The sequence below is a fragment of the Adiantum capillus-veneris genome, chromosome 22 (genome assembly GCF_014529385.1).
Source record: "Adiantum capillus-veneris isolate H3 chromosome 22, ASM1452938v2, whole genome shotgun sequence".
Taxonomy (NCBI): Eukaryota; Viridiplantae; Streptophyta; class Polypodiopsida; order Polypodiales; family Pteridaceae; genus Adiantum; species Adiantum capillus-veneris.
The window spans coordinates 71788925-71809904 of NC_140952.1; the positions used below are offsets into that span (position 1 = coordinate 71788925).

Sequence of the window (20980 nt, forward strand, 5' to 3'; positions counted from 1 at the left end):
TCATGGCCATCAACCATGGCCTTCCCAAGATTAGCGGATAGCCCTTTCCCTTAGTAGGCATTACAAAAACATCTACCTCTACCTCAGTGTTGAAAGCTTTTATTTTCACGGCACTTACCACACCCACACACTTTACTTTTGCGTTGTTTGCCATCTTTGCTTTGCATGGAGAAGGCCTGTCAACCTCGAGCCCTAATCGAAGCATCATAGCTTCGCTCATTACACGGATTTGTGCACCTCCATCAATGTAGGTGTTTCCAACCCTCTTTCCTTTTATGTTTACGTCAACAATTGGAAGGATGTCATCCATGTTGCATCCCGAAATTGCTCCGGCTACCTTTGTTTTGGAGCGTCTTGTACTTACCATTTTAGACCATTGTCGCCTTACTTTAGGTACAAGATGTAGCAGCTGTGGCCATGTAATCTTCGGTCCTTGCTCTGCCACATCCAATGTTAGATCATAGGGTTTAGAACTTTCCCCTAGCTGGAAGTCGGTGATGCCCAATTTCCGTCGTGGCCTGGATGGCCTCTTGCTAGTTTCTCCTCTCATGCTTCTCTCATCATCTGATTGTGTAGCTTTCTCCCTCCTAGCTCTTTTCACAGTCATGGCTTCAAGTGGTTCTAAAAAGGTTACCTTCTCCTTACCCTTGTCCCTCTCCTTTGCTCTGGGTGGATCCACTACTACGGCTTTTCCTTTCTCTTCTAGCCTTATGATGTTTACAGTGCGATCGGGTGGTGGGGCTCGTGGAAGAGGTGGAATGGATGCTTGTAGTGGTGTTTGGGGTGGACGTAGAATTTGTGTTGGTGGGGCTGGTGCTCGAGGTGGGGGTGTTCTTTCTCTAGGGGGTGACAATTGGTTCCTCCTACTTCCTCTATTATTGTTTTGTCGTGGTTTGGGACAGTAGTACATACCGTGACCGTCTTCTCCGCAGTTGTAGCAGTGATACTCCCTATTTTGTCGTCGTGCTCTTCCAGGGTCTTGATTTCTTTCTTGACTCCTTCCTTGCTGTATTAAGTGGACAGACAAATTCTGCAGTTGGTCAGTAATATGGGCCAACATATCTTGTTGGTCATCTCTTATCCCAAGAGCTGGTGGTGGTGGTGGAATGGTGGTTGTCGTAGTTGCTGGTCGACGTGATGTTCCTGTTTCTGTTGACTCGGTTTCTTTGGCTTTCATTCGCAGCTTCTTGTCCTTAAGGCGAGCAATCTCAACGGCTAACTCGTACGTAGCCGGGAATCTACCTTTCACCTTCTCCTTGAGAAGCGGCCATAAGCCATGCGTGAACCGATCTTTTTTTAGGAAATCAGGTGCAACTTCTCCCCTTGCCAGTGACTCAACCCACCGTTCCCACAAATCCACAAATTTGGACTCATAGGTGGCATATTCTAAAAGACCCTCCTGCTTCAAGTCTCTCAACTTATCCCACAACTTTTCTGAAGTGGTACCTCCCCCAAAGCGCCTCTTAAAAGCGGTTTTTAAGGGTTCCCAGTCATCCTTGGTTGCTTGTGGAAGTGCATTGTACCATGATCTAGCTTCTAGCTTCATGAGATGCTTAAAGATTCTAACCCGGGATTCATCCGTATCTTTGTTGCTCACTACACATGCTACTTCAAAGTCATCTAGGAAGTCTGTTACCAAATCCTCCCCCTTCTTTCCTTTAAATGTTGGAAATGCTATACTTGCCATGATTACTGAGAGAGAGCTAGAAAGACACACTTCTTAGCTTGCAAAAGTTTTTTTCTTCTTTACAAGGAGGCGTGTATACCCTCTTATACTAGGACATAGATTAAAACTTCAAACGGTACATTGCCTTGTACCAAAGGTAAGACAAATGGTTGATCTGATGCCAGAACTTCAAAAAACCGCTCCCCACCCAGCATGGTGTCAATGACGTGCTGGTAGTGAGCCTTCAAGTCCAGTATTACCTTGATTGAGCGTACACGTGTTGGTATGTGTGATCTGTCTTGAGGTAGGTTGTACTGATTCATGTGAAGCTTAGAGGTGCTTAGTCACTGTCCAAGCTTGTGGGAGAGGGTGGTGTTCTTTCCTGAAACAAACTCAGTAGATCCCTAGTTTCTCTAGTGAGAGTGTGAGCCAATGCTTCCGTTATCTGTGCTGCAGCATCAGGTGCGACTTGAAAACTGACTGTGATAATTACCTCGGTGACTTGAGTTACCCGATTCTCAAAGTAGAATAGTGTTGATTCTCTATTGTGCAGAGCTCCTTCCATTTTGTTGTTGTTGTGGGTTGGTTGTAGGTTGCGGACATGGTTTCGACCTTCTCCTTCTTCTTCTTGGCACTCGGCCTATGTATATCCACTGGGTTTGGCGTGTTGGTTGACTCTCCCACTGCAAATCGATTACCGTTACGCCTGGCACTCGAGCTTCGATGGAGATGCGGAGTTCGTCTAGTTGTGCTTGGAGCTCTTCTTCTTCTGTCGTCCAGTTAGCAAATCCTGCTAGCCATTCATCCATTCACAATAGTTTAGGGGTTTCAGTCTTGTAAACTGAAGGGTTTCATGAAAAGATATTTAGTGGGGAGCACCAAATGATGGGAGCAAAGCGAACCCCGAACCCCCAACAGCCTCTAAAACACCGGGGACCGAATGGCGCGCCTCGAGCCTGTCATGGTAAAGCAAACAGAGGGCACCACCTAGCTTCAGCGGCTAGGACGCAATCAACACACCACCATAACAAAGTTTTCATCCAAGAGAGATGGATGCTTGGGAGTAATGATGAAGAGGAAGGGAAATGAGATCAATTGAGAGAGAGAGAGAGAGAGAGAGAGTGAGGGAGGGGGTATAGCGGCTTAGTACTTAGGCACCACAGAAGGATGGCGAATCCGCACACCCTTCACACATACACAAGCTCACTCCAAACACAAAACTAGGTGGCGATTCCGCACACCTCACATGGGCAAAACATTGCAGGAAAACATACTCACAAAACCTCAAGCATTATTTAGAGAATAAGGCGATGAAATGGGGAGCATAGGGTAGGGGAATGAGAAGGGAGAGAGTGGTAGAGCACATGGCGGATAGGTGGGAGTTGATGGCGAAGACTCGCATGAGGGTTATGACCATCATCCTTCATTTAGTTGCCCTTCATCTTCCATAGCCCAAGGGTGTAGAGGTCATGCTCAAGACGAGCATGGTGATTGCGGTGATGGTGATGGTGTGGGTGTGTGTGTGTGCACTAGGCACACACAATGCATAGTGTACTCTTTGGTGATGTTGTGTGTGTGTTTAGTGTGATGGTGACCCCTCTTTATATAGAGGAGGAGGGGGGAGAAATTCTAGAATTTAGAAATGAAGAAATCATTATCTTCATAGGCCATGTGATTGTGGGTCCCACTTGTCTGGCTGTGTGTATATGTGCCAGAACAACAGTCTCATGAGAGAGAGACTAAGAGAGAGAGATGGGTTGATGAAAAAAAAGTGAGAGGTGACATGGAGAATAAAGTAATTACAAGAGGGGAGAGAGGGGAGTGTGTTCAGAGGTGAATCTGTGTGAACACAAGAAAAATCAGGTAACTACCGGGTGGGGATGGGTCTGTGGGTACCTTTTTTTAGTGAAACTGAGTGTGTGTGAGTGTGGGGGAGGTTATTTAGTTACAAGACAAGAGACATGGCGCCCTTTAGAGAGAGAGGAGGGTATTTGGGTCATGGGATATGATAGGAGAGAAAGGGAGGGTGGGGTATTCTATTTTGGAAGATAGGATAAGTTGCATGTGAGTTAAGGTGCATTATTGGTGAGAGGTGGGGTAGCTTGAGGGGAGAGAGAAAGGAGAAAGGACAAGGGGAAGAGAGAGGGGGTTGACCTTTTGAGTGGAGGAGAGGAAAAGGGACACACTGCGGGGCAACAGTGAAGAAAAAGGAGGCAAGGTGGGGATGGGCTACCCCGCAGGCATGAGGTGGCCTATTTTACCTTTCTCATATATTTACATAATCATACGTTAATTTTTTTTCTTACTTTTTCCAATGTCTTTTATCACTCCCTCCCTAAGAGGGGGTTTTCATGGGGTGGGGACGAGAGAAGAGGGGTATGGGAGCTTGGCTTGTGAAAAGCCCCCATCAAAGGCTTTTCACTGTAATTGCTTTTTAGGCCAAGGGACTTTAAATATGAGGTTAGGGCTCATTCTTTGACATGCTTCCTGGAGAAGGTGCAGAGTCTGGAGTTCCGGCTTGTACTGTGTTGATGCAATATAAAGAAATACCGAAAGGGGCGCCAAGGTTTAGGGCCAGTACTCTCTGGGGTGGAATTCCGCCACTTCGTGTCGCGTGTCGTCTCACTCTTTCAATTCAAATGTTATTGAAGTGCTAAAAGTCTGTTCAGTCTGTTCTTTTCTATTGGCACGTGGTGCCCGTCTTGTGACAGTGGTATCAGAGCATCAGGCGTGTGCTTTTTTGAAAGCATACCGGTCCTACAAAAGAGCAGACAGAGCTATTGGAATTTTTATTTGAGATATCTAATTGTTATTTGAGGTATCTTCGCGCTCGAACCGGGACTTATTAGTCACTTCCACCCTTACTTCATCGCGCATCGGACGCGCCCCCGTCTTCACCGCTCATGTCTTACAGGGCATAAGCCAATTAAGATCACTTGCAAGAGAAGGATCCATATTTGTTTCAAGTCACTGTTTTTCTCAGAAGCAGTGTCATGCAGATGTTGATGTCTACAGCTACCAAGCAGCATACTCCAAGTGCTTGGCAAGCTTTCAAATTTTTTTTTTGCTCGAAGTTATATGGTTTCTGACATCTTGCTTCGGAGTGCAACTTCTGGCAGAGTGAGGTATCCTGAAATGCTTGCCATGGAAAATTGAAACCCTAGCAGATTATAACTTGAAATTTCTTGACATCTCTTAGTAGATGTCTCTTCACGAGCAGATGACCTTGGAGGTTCAGTGCGATTGCTATCTTGGGACTACCATCGCCGTCAAAGAAACATTGTTTGTCCAAGAGCTAATGGACCATGCTGTGCTCGGCTACGACCTTACGGAACGAACCTAACCCTAATTTTTGGTGCAGGTTCCAGGATGGAAAGTCAGTCGATTTTTTGAGCTCGACTGATGTCGAGATTGCTTTTTAAGTTCGAAATCTGTTTGAGAACTTGTTTAGTGATCCTGTTTGGAATTTGTTTGAAATGGATGGTATCTGTTTTGAACCTGTCTTGGTGCTGATTTGAAATGTTTGACTCTGGTTTTAATAATGGTTTCATTGATTGGTGATTTTGACTCCCGAGTGGAGAAGTGAGAAATACTGTTTTGGTACTGTTTGAACCTCGGAACGACGCAGGCCGATGCCTGGGGAGCGTTTCGTTGTATGTTAGAAAACCTCCGAACGACGTAGGTCGATGCTTGGGGAGCGTTTGGTTGTATGCTTGAATCTCCAAGCGACGCAGACTGCGGTCTGGGGAGCGTTTGGTTGTACAATCCTCTGAGCTCATGGCCCAGACCTTTTTAGGTTATTTGCGGGGGGAGTGACGAGGTAGTCGTTGAGTAGCTTCATACCGCAGACCATTTGTCTCGGGGGAGAGCTCAGTGGCGCTGTTTGTTGTGTCTTGTAACATGCATATGTGAGCATTTGTGTTGCATTGTGATGTGCCAACTACTGCATATTCCTAATTGGATGAGATTGCTTGGGTATGTAATTTTAGTGCATCAAGACACCTGTGGAAGATCAGTATGGTCTGGGTGTGATGGCTAATTTTACTATGCCAGATTATCAAGAGTTCCGATCTGGACGGCTAATTCCTTGATCAAAAGAGCCGAAAGGAGAAGCTAACTCCTTGATCAAAAGAGCAGAAAGGAGAAGCTAACTCCTTAATAAAAGGAGCAAACTGATTGTCCCTTGGAAATTTTTGAGCTAACTTGAGTTGTTTTGCAGATATGCTGTAATCGCGAACGATTACTCTTATTCAAGAAGGGGAGATGTAACAAACTGCTGACGTGCCAAAGCCTAAAGAATGGAGCCAACTTGCAGATGTGGGCCGAGGGGCCGAAACCCTAAGAAGAACAAGTAACATAAGAAGTCCTCCCAACTTATGGGGACCCCGTCCGATGGGGCCCCAAGGGACAAAGGATTAAAATAAAGCAGGACCTGCACACACACACAAACCGATGACGTGGCAGATTTCCGAAAATTGCGCTGACATGATGATGTGGAAGGTTGTATGGATTTTCGCGTTTTGCGTTGGCTGATGACGTGGCAGGCTCTACAGATTTCCGTGATTTACGCTGGCGGCTTTTGGCTTTGCTTTTTGGACCAGAAGCTTTTGAGTTTTGAAGGCTTTTCATTGTAATTGCTTTTCAGGCCAAGGGCCTTTAAATATGAGGTTAGGGCTCATTCTCTGGCATGCTTCTTGGAGAAGGTGCAGAGTCTGGAGTTCCGGCTTGTAATGTGTTGATGCAATATAAAGAAATACCGAAAGGGGCGCCAAGGTTTGGGGCCAATACTCTCTGGGGTGGGATTCCCCCACTCCGTGTCGCGTGTCGTCTCTCTCTTTCAGTTCAGATGTTATTGAAGTGCTAAAAGTCTGTTTAGTCTGCTCTTTTCTATTGGCACGTGGTGCCCGTCTTGTGACATCACCATCCCTAGAAAACTCCCATATGTCATCGTCTAGTATAGACAAAGGTGACTTCCCCTTGGATGCATCATATACTGATGTACTGGGAGGAAAGTAACATATGGCAATGTATAGAAATCGACCCGTGTCAGCTGTTAGTCTCACCCACATGTATCTAGCATGCTCATCTCTCCGTACAATATGTAGTAGTGGCTGTAGCTCCTGTCTAAATAGCACTGCTACTCCTCGTGAACCCCTACTCCCATGCTCAGATCTCGTAGCTGTCCTGTGGGCTGTCTCCCATCTATATCCCACCACATGTGGCATCAGCGTCCAGGGGCCTCGTGAGTCTCTGAGAAGAATACACAGTCCCTGTCTCCGAAACTGTCCTCAATGCACCAACGTCCAACCTCATAGACCCATCACAATTCCAAGTAGCAATCTCTAGTGTGGTCCCATGGGTCTCGCACTGTCATGCAACGCGCCGCTCTACAATCACCGCCCAACCATCTTTGTAGAAGGCTATCTTTCCCTTCTCCCTTGCCGTTGTAATCTCTGGCATTTTACCACTCTCATATGTGCGAGCTGCGAGAGAGTAAGGTCATTGCCGAGGAAAATACCTGTCTTCTTGAGAGTAGGCCCCTTCCTCAAGAATTCCTTCTTCTCTTCCGAGGAGGGGAAGCGTAGTATGAGAGCTCTCTCCTTTGAAGACTATCCCGGCCCATCACTTTTCTTGCCTACTCTCCATGCCTTTGTGTGCAAAGGCTTCTCCACCCCCATCATGGATGTGAGGCTTGTGACCTCTTTCTCCACATTGTCTATGTCCTTGAGGCCGGTCACTCTCACATGTAGAGCCCGCATCCGCCTTCTTTGTTCCTCTTCGAGGGTCATGTTGATAAGCGTCGGTGTGCAAGGAGCTTCCTTACCTTTCCCTTTCTTGGCGACCTCAATCCATTTTTAGGCCTCGTCCGCCTTCTTTTGTGTCTTTGTTATCATATCCGCCCATGAAGACGTCTTCGCCACATTCAGTTTCTCTTCCTCTTTGATCATCCTTACCTGTTCCTTGATTGCCTTGATTTCCTCTATCACAGAGGGCTGAAATTCACCTTCCTTTAATCCGCTGCTTGCTTTGTCAACAAGCTCCCGTTCGAGGGCTGAGACTTCTTCTTTGAGTGTCTGTGAGTCTGCCTTAAGTGATTGTATCTCTGTGATTAGGTTCTCTTTCTCTTTCTTCCATTGTGCGCCTTCGTTGAAGACCATCTGAAGGAGGTTGGCCTTCTCCTTCCACCATCCTTCCATCTCTGTTTTCCATTACTTCATTTCCCTTTCCATTTGCGTCATCCGCTTGTTCGTGAGCATGAAGGTGGCCTTTGCTCACGGCTTGCAAGTAGGTGAAACATTCATGGCTTCCGTGTCTTGTGAAGGAGGAGCAGGGGAGATGGTTTCCATGTTCTGTGAGGGTGAAGCAATACCCAACAAAACCATGGACACGTAGGCAAAGGGCAGCCCGTTGGTCCTTGCGAGAGAACACTATGTATATAGGTCATTATGCATACATGTTTTTGCGCATCCCAGATCAGGCACACATGGTTATTCCACACCTAGATATAGTCCCTGCAATTCTGAATTTTTTTGGATATTCTTTGCACTGTCTCTGAAATGCTTCTTGCTATTCTCAAATGCTCCCTGCAATTTTGTCTGTGAAAATGTGTGTGTGTGTGTGTGTGTGTGTTTGGGGGGGGGGGGCGGTTTTCTGACGCAATAGGGCGGGTGGTGGTGTGGAGGTGTAATAGAAGCAGCGCAGCACTGCAGAGTAGGGCAGTGCGGCAGCAGCAGGTGCAGCAGCAACAGCAAGACGACCAGGGAGCTTCACCAGAGAGAGAGAGAGAGAGAGAGAGAGAGAGAGAGAGAGAGAGAGAGAGAGACCTTGCACTTTCCTTTGAGGGTGAATTTGGGCTTATCCTGGATTCATCTAGGTATATATATGCTTGTGGGGATAGTGTTTAGTCCATGCTATGGGTGACAAATTTTCCGATTGTAGTTTCTAGTGGATGACTACCCACGAGTTTCATTTAGGTATATATGTTTATGTATGTAATTTGATAATACAATGAAGTTTCTGAATTTTAAGAGCAAAGCATATGGAGCTTACTAGGAGGTCCGAGATCTACCAGTTACAAACGCAGTATCGGAGTAATATGAAATGCATCCCTGTCCAACCTTATTAGTTTTTGTTCAGAATTTTCACATGCAGAATGGGACCCTTACTTTTATATTCCTGGAGTTGACACTGTTTTGTGCTTGACTCTATTACATGTGTTGGGAGCTTCCATTGCATGCCCCCCCCCTCGCGCGCCCCCCCAACCCAACCCTTTTCTTCTTCTTTCTGATGAGCTTGCTAAGCATCAATGGTATGTAAAGATCGTAAGGTTGGGAAACTTCGAATGCTATGTACAAATTTAGTCTTGTTGCTTGTAGAAGACAACTAACACTGTTCAAAGAACAGTGCCATGCTACTTTCTTTTTGCATATTTGTGTGCTAAATTTGTGGAGAGTAAATGAATTTTGTCTAAAGCTTAGATGTTAGTGCTGAAGTTTTACCTGTATGTGTAGGATGTCAAAGTTGCCAGTTTGGTATGTCTTTGGAAAAGCGATGATTGACATAAAAGACTTTGTGCATCAGCTTGTAGATTATGCCCACGGACACAAAAAGAGGGTTTTGGTACATTTCTGATTCTTTGTGGTATTTGATGAAACTTTATGAATGGAATTGTGCACTATTTTATTTGTTATGATCGTACACAAAATTTGACAATAATCAAAGAGACTTGCCTGACATGCTACGCTAGGTGATTGGTTGAGAGAGAACATTTTACACACTGGTTTTTCTCACAGCATTGCATTTCCTCTTGAGTATGATCTTTCTCTGACGAATGCCAAAAGGCACTTGTAGGCTGCCATATGGAGTTTTAGAAAATAACTTTTGGTCTCAGGGGTTTGTTCAGATGGGTATACATACATTTAGCATTTGTGCTTGAATTTTTTGGACTGTCTGTGATGCAATCATATATCTCTTTTGTTCTCCTGTGAGTAAGCTTTATTGTTGGCTACATTTCTCTCATCAGGTGGTGTTCGACTTGAAGTATGTGCATGCAATACAACATATTGTGAAGAAAATTGTGGAAAGTCAGCTTCAGTGTGGTAGAGATGGTGCAAAAATAGTATTTGCGGATGTTCCTGAAAGAGAGACATATCCAGTTGCACTTACCAGTGGTCCCACTGTTGGTGCTGGAAAGGTAGACAGCAAAAAACAGGAATCAGATGCAGACAACCAAAAATCGAGAAGTCCTAGTACAAGTACGATACAGTCATGCACAAGGTTCAGTTTGGGTGGGCTAAGTTGGACGCTGCCCGAAGGCTCCAAGATGGAAGATATTGAGCTTGTTTGGATAGGGCAAGAATGTCCGGCTTTGACAAATGTGATGCTCACATTCAATGCCTCGACTGTAGGTATTCTCCTCTTTTGACCTTTACATTCTGTTGTGACCTTCCAATTGCGCATTTTGAATGGCAACATAATTTACTTTATGTGCTCCACTTGTCACTTGTTTGCTCTTGGTGTGTTTATGCACACTTCACCCACGGATGTAGTTCTTGGGGTGTGGAGGGGCAGAATGCAGGGAAATACTGCAGTAGTCCTAGCCATGCACATAGTGCATTTCTAGTTTCCCTTAAACATGTCACACATGAGAAATCAAGGCATGATGCAATTTGGGATTACAACAAAAGGAGTGTATGCTTACCTTTCATTGATGCACACATAGCACGTGCTCTGCCAGTTGCATGTATTTAGGCCAAGCAAAACCTTTAAAGCATGCACATAGGAACGTACTTAGATACACGGTATTTAGTTTCTCAGATAAAGGAAGTTTGTTGGCTAGCTTACAACTTTATTTGGGAATATTTATTGTGCAGGTTTCCCTTTATGATCCTGAGAGAAAATTGTTAGCCACTGATGCTGCAAAACAAAGCAAGTTTTTAATGCGGAGGTAAGCAACAGGCAGTGAATTTTTGACAAAGACAGATTAATTTGTAAAATTCGTTAAAGTTTACACAATCTCATGCTAGGTTTACAACATTTGTGCAGGTACTATCTAGTAGAACGAGCCAAGGATGCAAATATAGTTGGCATTGTTGTAGGAACTCTAGGAGTAGGTGAGACGAATTTTCAAATTTTTTTTCTACTGGTCAGGTACTTAGGCTTTATTAACACAATCCTGTTGCTTTAGCTGGATATCAGGAAATGGTTCGAAGTTTAAAGAGGCTTGTAAAAGAATCAGGGAAAAAATCATATATTTTAGCAATGGGCAGACCAAATCCAGCAAAACTAGCCAACTTTCCTGAGGTTGGGCACCTTTTTGTCATTATAGTTGCCACTCATCAGAATCATGTGTACTGAGAAGTTTGGTATGTTGCAGTGTGATATTTTCGTTCTTGTTGCGTGTGCTCAAACAGCACTGCTGGACAGTAAAGAGTATATGGTGCCAGTTATTACACCGTTTGAGGCAATGATTGCGTGGAAGAGGTATACTAAGCAATATCTCATCTTTTCTGTCTATTTTTTCAGCACTTCTGTCCTTTGAGAAAATCTTTTGTCTATTTGTGGACTTCAAGAAAGCTTTTGATAAGGTTCTTCGGGAGAATCTTTGGAAACGTATGGAAGAACTCCAAGTGCTAAGTGGATATATGCTTGCCATTTCTTGTACATATGAGAAGGTGATGTGTTGAGCGCGTATGGTAGAGGGAATTCAAAAATTTTCACAAGTACTATTGGTGTCAAGCATGGATGCCCGCTTTCACTCACTTTCTTTGGGCTACTCATTGATGCATTGGAACGCATACTCGAGTTAATGCAGCAAGAATACATTGAAGAGATTATGATTGGGAGTGTAGTTATCATGCTTTTGTTGGATGTTGATGAGTAGTTCTTTTGGCCCACACTTCAGAAGGTGCACAAAAGCTTATCATTGTCTTGGAGGACTTTTGCTTGCATAGTGGGTTGATTGTGAATGGCTCCAAAACAAAGGTGTGAAAACTCTCAACAAGGAGAAGCTATGCATTGTGTACAATAAAGAGTCCTTTGAAGTGGTAGAGAGATTCAAGTACCTTGGCCTTGAGGTTCCGGCCAATCAGAAATGGAATGATTGCACTACACGATGCTTGGAAGCCGGAAAGATCGCCTACTATGCATTTGAGAACATGTGCACTCTGGGAGAGATTAAATGTGGGGTTCTCAAGAAGTATTCCTTTGACACCTTGATGACACCGATGCTTCTTTATGGAGTTGAGGTAGGGGGTGGTAGCATTTTTGAGTCTACTTGGAAAGAGTTTGAGGACGTTCAAAGAATTTTCGTACAAACTTTCTCCAAGTCAAGACACAAACACTATACATGCTCTTACCTCTTGAGTCTAGATCACTTCCCATTGAGATTATGGGTATGGAGAGAGTCGTGGAGTTCGTTGTTAAGATGCGGTGAAACCCTTTACATCGTTGAACGTGGGAACCGCACCTACTCTTACATGCTCGAGCCTATCCCCTTGAGTGCGATCTGCACTATCTAGCTCAGCTCTTATTCTCTATGATATGTTGGAGCATCGGCGAGGAGTCTCAACGACTATACGCTCTATGCTCCCATAAAGTGCGCAAGTTTGAGCATCACCTTCTTTTGGAGTGCTCAATTTTTGGTCACACTAGAGGTCGCTTTGCCCACATTTTCAGCCATGAGCTCTCCCTACACACATTCCTCTACCAACCACGATGTGGATTCCCTCACTCATTTCCATAATTCTTGAGCATCGAGAGTCACTTATCAACTCCACACACCCCAGATGATATGTGTCTTTTGGTCCGGTAGGTCATACTTGACCTTTGGAGGATGATAATGAAATCTCTCTCTCTCTCTCTCTCTCTCTCTCTCTCTCTCTCTCTCTCTCTTTACCTATAACCGTATGGATCACTTTCACCCCTTGTGAAATGAGCTTTTATGAGTCATAAAAGCCATTAAAGCTAGTTTCTTCTAAAGTTATTGTTTTTTTAAAAACCTTTTTTCACCTAAAGTGGAATTTACTGAAAATAAACGATGTACTTGATTTGTCTCATAGGTCAAGTTCGGCCTCCCATGGGTGTTAATATAACTTTCTTTCTGATGGAGATGGGGCCTTACATGGATTGGCTATACTTAATGGCCTACAACAATTTTCCGTAGTAGCTGGGTTTACTTGCTTTTCACATAGACATGGAGCTAGCATAGTAGACTATGTCATTGCTCAATCAAGCTTTAACCCATATATAGGATTTCACTGTTGGACCCAGGTCCATTGGCATAGCAGTGGATCATGCTCTCTTGACATGGAGCATTTCCTTTCAGTTCACTACTACGAGGTGCAGCACCTACTCGATACATTTTTATCTCAGAGACTTATTTTGTTTACATTGAAGGGATGTATAGACGCTTATGCACTGAGGAGCCGGTCCGCCCTCTAGATGAGCTATGCAGCACGAGGCATACCCATACACTCAGCCTCGGTAGATACTGCCTTGTGGCAATATGCTCCAGAATAGCTGGTACGATGAGGAGTGCAGAGACATGAGAGCACAAACTCCGGAGAGAGGTACTCTTGGGAGTGATCACCTATCGACAATCACGGATTGCCTTCTGGCGCCTCGTGTGATGGAAGAAGCAGGTTTTCTTGGCTCAGTTAGAGCAGGATCTTTACTAGATGTTCTTGAGCCAGGACTTGGGGAAGGCATGGAGACTCTTCCATGAGCACTCACATCCTCCCAGCATTACTGTTGGCTGTCGGTGTAGCTTCAACCATCTTGGCATTTCTCTTCTTTGCAACCTCAATCCACTCTTCAGCTTCAACAACCTTCTTTTGCGTTTTTGTGAGGACGTCCACCCATGAAGTGGTTGTTCTTGACTTCTGCTCTTCCTCTTCCTGGAGAGTTTTCACCTGTTCTCTGATCTTCTCGAGTTCCTTAATCACTGAGGGCCGAGTTTCTCCCTCCTTACTTCGGATATTTTTACTCTTACAAGCTGCCAGTTCTCCCTTAAGCTCTTTAATCAATGTATCTTTTGTACGTAAGCATTGTTCCATATCTGATTTCTAGGACTCACTAGCAGCAAAAGACTCATCTAGTGTAAGGTGCAGCGGAATGAATGTTGTATTTTCTCAAGATTAGTGATCTTTATTGCTCAAGGTTCCTTTTAGTTCTTAGGGAAAGAGAGAGCTTTCCGTCTTATGGAGAGTGCTATGATCACGAACAAAGTGAGTGGATATTGTGCGTGCAAGTGAATGAGACTAAGAGAAGGAGAGAGAAGAGATACGACACTCGAGAGGTTGTAAAACCCTCCTCCGAAGGCCCCACTCTCGTCGGCGAGAGTGGTCTACTTTGATTGCACAAAGGTGTACAATGTGAATGCAATGGACTGATGCAATGGGACTATGCCGATGACGACGACGGTGACGACGACGACGACTCGATGGCTGAAATCTGTAGGCTTCTAATCGCTGAATTCGGGGACTGTTTCGGTGGCTGAAAATGACTGTTTTGGCTGCGTTTTTCGAGGCTAAACTTGGGGGGACTTTTGCCACTGAATGGGGGCTGATCTGCTACCGTTCCTCTGCTAAGAATCTGCGTTTGTAAAGGGCTGAAATCTGCGTTTTTCAATGGCTGAAATCTGCGTTTTTGTTCATGCTGAAAAACGCTGGAGTCTGCAATTGGGGCTGGCGTTTTTGCATGAAAACGCTGGCTGGTGCTGTATCTGTTGAGGTTGGAAACGCTGGGATTGCTGATGTTGCCTGGCGCTAGGGAATGCTGAAAACGCTAATGGTTGAGGGTGGTTGGTAGCGGGAAAAACGCCAAGGATGGCCTAGGGTGCTGAGAGGGGGTATAGCTGAGAAGTTGCCTGTTGAGCGGGAAGCTCGCTGCCTCTTCTTCCAGAAAGTGCTAACTTGGGTTTGCTTATATATTAACTTAGCAAAATTGCCCTACCTACTTTTGTTGGAAAGTCACTTAAAAATAATAAGTGAAAATACCCATAAATAGGAAAATAGGCTAAATGCACTGGAAAATTCCCCTAACTGATGCTAATGGATTTGGGAATTCCGATGATCATGCTGTGTGCAACCGGAGGATATGCATCTATGCTAAGTGACTAGGCATGCACGGTCTACGGATAGACTCACAAAAGTGCCAGATCACTGCTAATCTAGACTTGACTGAACTGACTGAACCCTGCTGTGGTGTAGCTTGTCTACGAACACATAGGGTTGGGATGTGTCATGTGACATCTCCTCCTTTTCAAAGTGAGGTACTGGTACCGAACTGTATGGCGTCAAGGGAGATTGCCAACAGCATCCGGAATCCTGGAAGGGACTCTTCGCCGGTCCACTCTGATTTGTGGGTCGTGCGGTACTTGAACTTCATAAAGGTCTGCAACGCTTGCTTCTTTGGGCCGCGCCGAAAGCGACAAAATCTTCTGAATCTCCTTTCTTGCGTCAACTTCGTCTAGAGAACTGTTTGTTTCGTCTTCAAGAATCTCCATGGGTGAAACTTCCTGAAACAATCTCCAACACAAAAACATGAACATACCTATTCCATGTAAAGCGAAGGAAAAAAAATCTTTTCTTCTCTAAAGACTGTGCATGCAATGTAGATGAACAAATAGACGGAGTGACAACCCATTCATCAAACACATGCAAACAATGAGGTCGAATCTTTTCTGTTTGATCGAAATCAATCAACTGTGGCAAATCATAATGAAAATGCCCATGTTTGGTGCTGATACTATCATGTGCTCGTTCGGAAACTTTGTCATGCCAAGGAAGAGACATGGAATGCGACTTCCTTACATACAAACTTTTCAGCTTTTCATGAACAATCCGCATACATTCGTGCTCATCCATGAGAGAAACGTGCTCAACATACAATATGTCATGCCTAGTAAAAGGGATCACATAACGATGCTGACTAAAATACAGGAAGCCTTTACGAATGAAACACTCGAACAATGCGTGCGTATCAATCATGCGAACACATAATATTTCCTATGAGGGCTCTTTGGACCAAGGCTCGAGAGCCAAGAGCGCTTCTTCGGGATATATCGAATCGTCTTGTGGTGGTTCTTTGGACCTCGACGCGAAAGCCAAGATCGGTTCTGTGTGATTGATCGACTCTACAACGAGGTTAGCTTCACTAGGAAAAGCATCCACTAACACTTCATCCTTGTGAACAATCACATCATCTTCATGCAATTCATCATGCTTGTCTTTTTCATCCAAATCATCATGCAAATCATAAGCATTCAAATCATCATGCTTCTCATAATCATGCAAGTGCTGTGTCATGCTGTGGAGAAAAAGAGATTGAGAGAATCTCCTTATCCCGAATCCTTTCAACCTTGTCTTGCATAGTAGCAATGAGAGATGGAGAAGGAGCAATGTCCTCTCCATGAAAGACAATAGGAGAATCACTGTCGGCATTGATAGTTACAGTGTTAGCCTTAAATTTCATGAGAGCGTCATTATCACGAAACCATCGAATACCCAAAATCATATCACATCCTGAGAGAGGAGAAACAACAAATCTTCTAGTGAAGGCAGTCTGTTGAATTGCAAACAACACATCAAGGCATTCCTCGGTGATGAGAGCGTCCATACCAGGACGAAAGCCAGACCTCGATAGGAGATCTTGGACTAACTTCGAGGTGGGCTCTCTCAACAAGAGAGGAACTGATCACATCATGCATACTATCTGGATCAAACAATATGACAAAACGGTGCCCCGACGTACGACCATAACATTTAATGAGAGAATCATCAATGGGAGGGTCCTGAGAAACTGTGGGCACAATCGTGTTATCATTCATTGCATTGACAGATGTAGTGGGTGTTGTGGGTTCTTTAAATTCATTCGATTCAAGCTTAGGAAATGTTCTTTTTATGTGACCCTTAATGTGACAATGAAAACAACGACCTTCCTTAGAATAAGTGCTTTGTTCTTCCGAAGTGATGTAACCTCCTACAATTCCTTGTGCTACCTTTTCATAGGGAGTAAGCTTAGGTTTAGCAATTGTGTTAGCCTTACCCTTAGATTCATTGAAAGAATTCTTTGATAAGAGACTGTTGGAAGATTGGTTAGAAGAGTTATCATTCTTACCGTTCTTACCGTTCTGCGGGTTCTGAGAAGTCTGTGAGGTACTTGTGGAAGTCTTGTTCTCCTTAGGATTTCCCTTGTTGTGCTTATCTCTTGTGCGAGAGCAATCGCTACCGCCTGATCGATTGGATCGAATACCTCGACATCGTACTTGATATACTCGTCCAATCCAAAGAGAAAAGCCTCTTTGCGCTCATCATCCGACATGCGTAGTTGGGTATCTAGCTGCAAAACACGATTAGAAAAAGACATAACCGGCATACCATTTTGCTTGAGAGCGCGCCAATGGTCCGTCAATCGTTCCAAGTACTGAGGTGGCATAAACCGCGCCTTGAGCTTGTCTTGGAAATCAGCCCAACTAAAAGAGAGGGGCCTAAAATCGTCGGCTGCCTCTAGGTGCGCGGCTAACTGTGCCTCTTGCCATGCGTGGTACCAATTAATGGCATCACCGACAAGGTACATAGCTGCCGTCAAAACTTTGCTATTGGTCGTCTTCTTAGTTGTCGCAAAATAAGCATTAAATTGATGCAACCAAGAATGAATAACAATAGCATCCATCTTACCGTGATACTTACTGAAAGTAAACTTTTCTGTGACTGGATGGTTGGAATCTGCGTCGTGGCTTGTGCCACTTTACGAACTCCCACGATCTTTGGGTGGTGCAGTCTTCGAGGCTAGGACTTGGGCAATCAATTCTTGAGTGCGTAGCTCTCGTCGAGCTTCACGCTCGGCCTCCAAAGCCAATCTATGAGCGGCACGATCGGCCTCCAATGCTGCGTTTCGTGCTGCCGCTTCTTCCTTAGTTCTTTTCTTTCTTTTCTTGCGTCGTGCTCGCGTTCTAAAGCAAGGCGCTTGTCTTCCTGTTTATCCATCATGGCTATCATCTGCTTCATCATTGCCTCCATAGGGTCTGGCGTAGATGGCGAAGGGGGAGGGTTGAAGAAATCATCTCCGGGTGGGGACGAGTCTCCGTCGCCTCTCTCATGCTCATCACCTGTAGGCGAAGTATCCATTCCGCTTCAGGTGACGACCATGCAATATGATGTTTGGGTCTTAAGCTCGCGAGGAACTTGGGTTCTTGAGGTTCTTGAGGTCCTTGATTCGTGAGAATCTTGGGTTCTTGAGGTTCTTGAGGGTCTTGGGGTTCTTGAGGTTTTCTTTCGCTTGCAAATCGCGTTGAGAAGGATCTTCTCTTTATCGGAGTTCTACTCTTTTTTGCGGACGCACCCCTTGGCGGCTTTGCGCTCACACCAAGGTTGCTTTTTCCCACCTCATGTCGATTGGCCGGCCGCTAAGTGCACGGTCCGCTCTCAATGAGTGAAAAGAGACACAAGGGGCAGAACGAAGATGTGATCAATGGTGGAGAAAGCTCGTCTGAAACCTGCCTGGCCTGGAGCTCCTAAACCCTCGATCTCTGCGTAGCAGCTGAGCTGTGCCTCAAGTACTGCTCCATATAGCTTGGCCATCGTGTGGCCAATCATGATAGTCCTATAGTTCCCTGGGTCCAGGGTGTCGCCAGATTTGTGGATAGGCACTATGGTGTGCTGTGTCCACTCCTCTGGGAAGCCCTCCCCTATAGCCCGGTTGAAGACATGTGCAATCAACGGGGCTATAGTGGAGGCCGCATAAATGATGTGCTCACTCTGTAATCCAGTATGGTCAGCTGATCGTCTGTGCTGCATGCGGAGACCATGCAGCACAGACGAGAGAGAGAGAGAGAGAGAGAGAGAGAGAGAGAGAGAGAGAGAGAGAGAGAGAGAGAGAGAGAGAGAGAGAGAGAGAGAGAGAGAGAGAGAGAGAGAGAGAATAAATGAAATTAAGTGTTACATTAATGTATTCAACAGGCCAAAGTGACCTATGAGACCAAAAGTTACAACCATACCAGCTATGATACATAAAAGAAAACATCCTAGATCCTAGAACAATCCTAGCAGGAAAGGTAATGAACCTGCTAGGTAAGTAGGATACGAACTCATGTTAAAAATTGTAGAACGGGGGGTATGGCACTGAGGGAACACTAAATGGGGTGGCAAAAACAACGAGTCATCCCATGAACTGTCATATAGGCCTTTGTAGCATAGCATCAATCTCCTCCATGGTGAAAAGTGGGAGAGGTCTCACATGGTCTCAAGCGATGATATCCTTTATCCTCATGTATGCACACTGCCTATGCATAGATCTCCAAGGCCTCAGGCTACTCGAACGACCAAGCTGGACTACTCGATCAAGCAATATACCCTGTCAATACCGCTCAGTACCATCCCGAGTGGTGTTGGTGAAGAAATCCCTAAGCTCTTTCTAAGGCTGGCGCTTTGTGTGTCGACTTTCTGCTCCTCAAGAGTCTCTCTGAACCGGCGGATCTCATTGAGAGAGAGAGAGAGAGAGAGAGAGAGAGAGAGAGAGAGAGTCAATCTTTTGTGTTTGACCACACCTTATTGAGCTGCAACCCTCTATGGATCCTCATTTTAGCTTTAAGAATCTCTCCTCCTTTTCTTTCAGGGGAAGCGATTGGACAGGGGAGTATTCTTTGGATTTCAGTTTGTTGAAAAATTTTCGTGAGTCCGAAGAAAAAGCTGGAAGGTCTATTCAGTTGCAGGATAATGATGAAGCTCGGTTTTCATTTATTAAAGGCTCTTATGTTGAGGAGAGGATGACATTATCAGGTACTGGGTTGTGTTAGTGTTTGGCTTGATGGGAGGCATGGGCCTATTGACACAGCTGATCTCATGAGATTTATGTGTTGATATAATATTACTGAATGACAAATTTGTTTGTGGTCAAGTAAAGAGAGGTTTTCTTGTTAAAGGGCAAGAGCTCTTGTCAATCACCACTTCTCTCTCCAGTAAAAGTATCTCCTAATGCTTCAATATCTTTAGGGCACAGACCCCAAGAAAAATGTACGTAACATTCACCAAGAATACTTCTTGGTTGTGACCCCCTTTCGGTCTTCTTACTGCACAATTCTATCAGATTTATATACTTCAAGAGGTGCAAAAGTTTCCTCTTAATATTCTGCCAGATTTTGAGATATTGAGAAACAGAAAATCTTCCTCATACTGTGTCATCTATAGAGCTAGAGGAATCTCATCTCTGTCATTACTAAAAGAAAGAATACATTGAGCTGTAAATCCATGAGGCTTGGAGGTTGTGCTGCTGCACAAGTAGAGGGGATTTCTGGTGTTAACTCCCAGGAGTGGAATCCCTGCGTCTGTACACCTGTACCATCCGTGTCTACCACGATCGTCTGTCCCTCACCCTCACCCAAGACAACTCAAGACGTCTCCAGATCTCTGGGAAATGTGGCACACTATAGAATTTCAGACAATCTCAGTATTACTGTAAGACCAAGAGAAGCTATTGCCTTGTCTTCATGTATGTAATAGCAAAATGCTATGCTTGGGGAATTTGTATCAGCCTCTCTTTTAAGGGGTCTTCTTGGCAGTTATTTCTCTACACCATGGACACTCATGGTATGGCCGTCGACATCAGATTTTTAGCAGATACATTTTGCTCTTAGATTCACAATTGGGTGACCAGCCTTGAGGCTTGCTACTTAATGTGCAAGGGTCCCAAAAATTAAATAAAAATCTAGGGAAGGAAAACAATAAATAAAGTTAGTGTTTTGTCACGATCTCGTGACATAACCCCCCTCTTGAAATTGCAAATGTCCTCGATTGCATGCATGCTATACATACCATAGATGATTCACTGTGATTGGCACCCTATCAAACATGAGTATAAATGACTTGATGAAACCTCACACTTTTGTCATTTCTGCCTATCATAGAAGTGAGCATTGTACCTTTTAACATTTGTCAAGCAATGTACACTTCTATTGCACTGAATTCGTGTGTACGTGAGAAGTGCTAGCTCCAGTATCACCCCCCTTTTGAGCATTTGTGAAGACCTTTGACCTTTCCTCTACTGAAGTGATTTGAGTTCGAGAATACGTGGGTTGTAAACCAAAGGCTTCAAGGTAAAGCTACAATACATTTGGTGACTCTACCAGTCCACTTCCACTTTACATCCATATGTGGATAGTTCTTGAACTTCACCAAATAACGTCTTGCAATTTTTCCCTTAACTTTCCTCTCTTTATGTGCCGAAATCTGCTCAGGTACCAAGATCTCATCAAGTTCCTCAACTTCAGGTGGATCTTCGACTGGCATATCCTCTGACACATCTCCCACAAAAGGT

General features: G+C 44.6%; 1 protein-coding gene across 2 annotated transcripts in view; it reads left to right on the forward strand.

Annotated features, from left to right (window-relative positions):
* Positions 1 to 20980, forward strand: part of LOC147429571 (diphthamide synthesis DPH2 family protein) — a 94302-nt gene that overhangs the window by 49872 nt on the left and 23450 nt on the right. The window contains exons 3-9 of one of the 2 annotated variants that reach the window (XM_086495834.1): positions 9178 to 9286; positions 9690 to 10070; positions 10540 to 10613; positions 10712 to 10779; positions 10854 to 10969; positions 11043 to 11149; positions 19283 to 19446. In XM_086495834.1, the coding sequence (XP_086351960.1) occupies positions 9178 to 9286; positions 9690 to 10070; positions 10540 to 10613; positions 10712 to 10779; positions 10854 to 10969; positions 11043 to 11149; positions 19283 to 19446 (1019 nt within the window). The remainder of the gene's footprint in view (positions 1 to 9177; positions 9287 to 9689; positions 10071 to 10539; positions 10614 to 10711; positions 10780 to 10853; positions 10970 to 11042; positions 11150 to 19282; positions 19447 to 20980) is intronic. The other variant, XM_086495835.1, reaches the window with a different exon arrangement.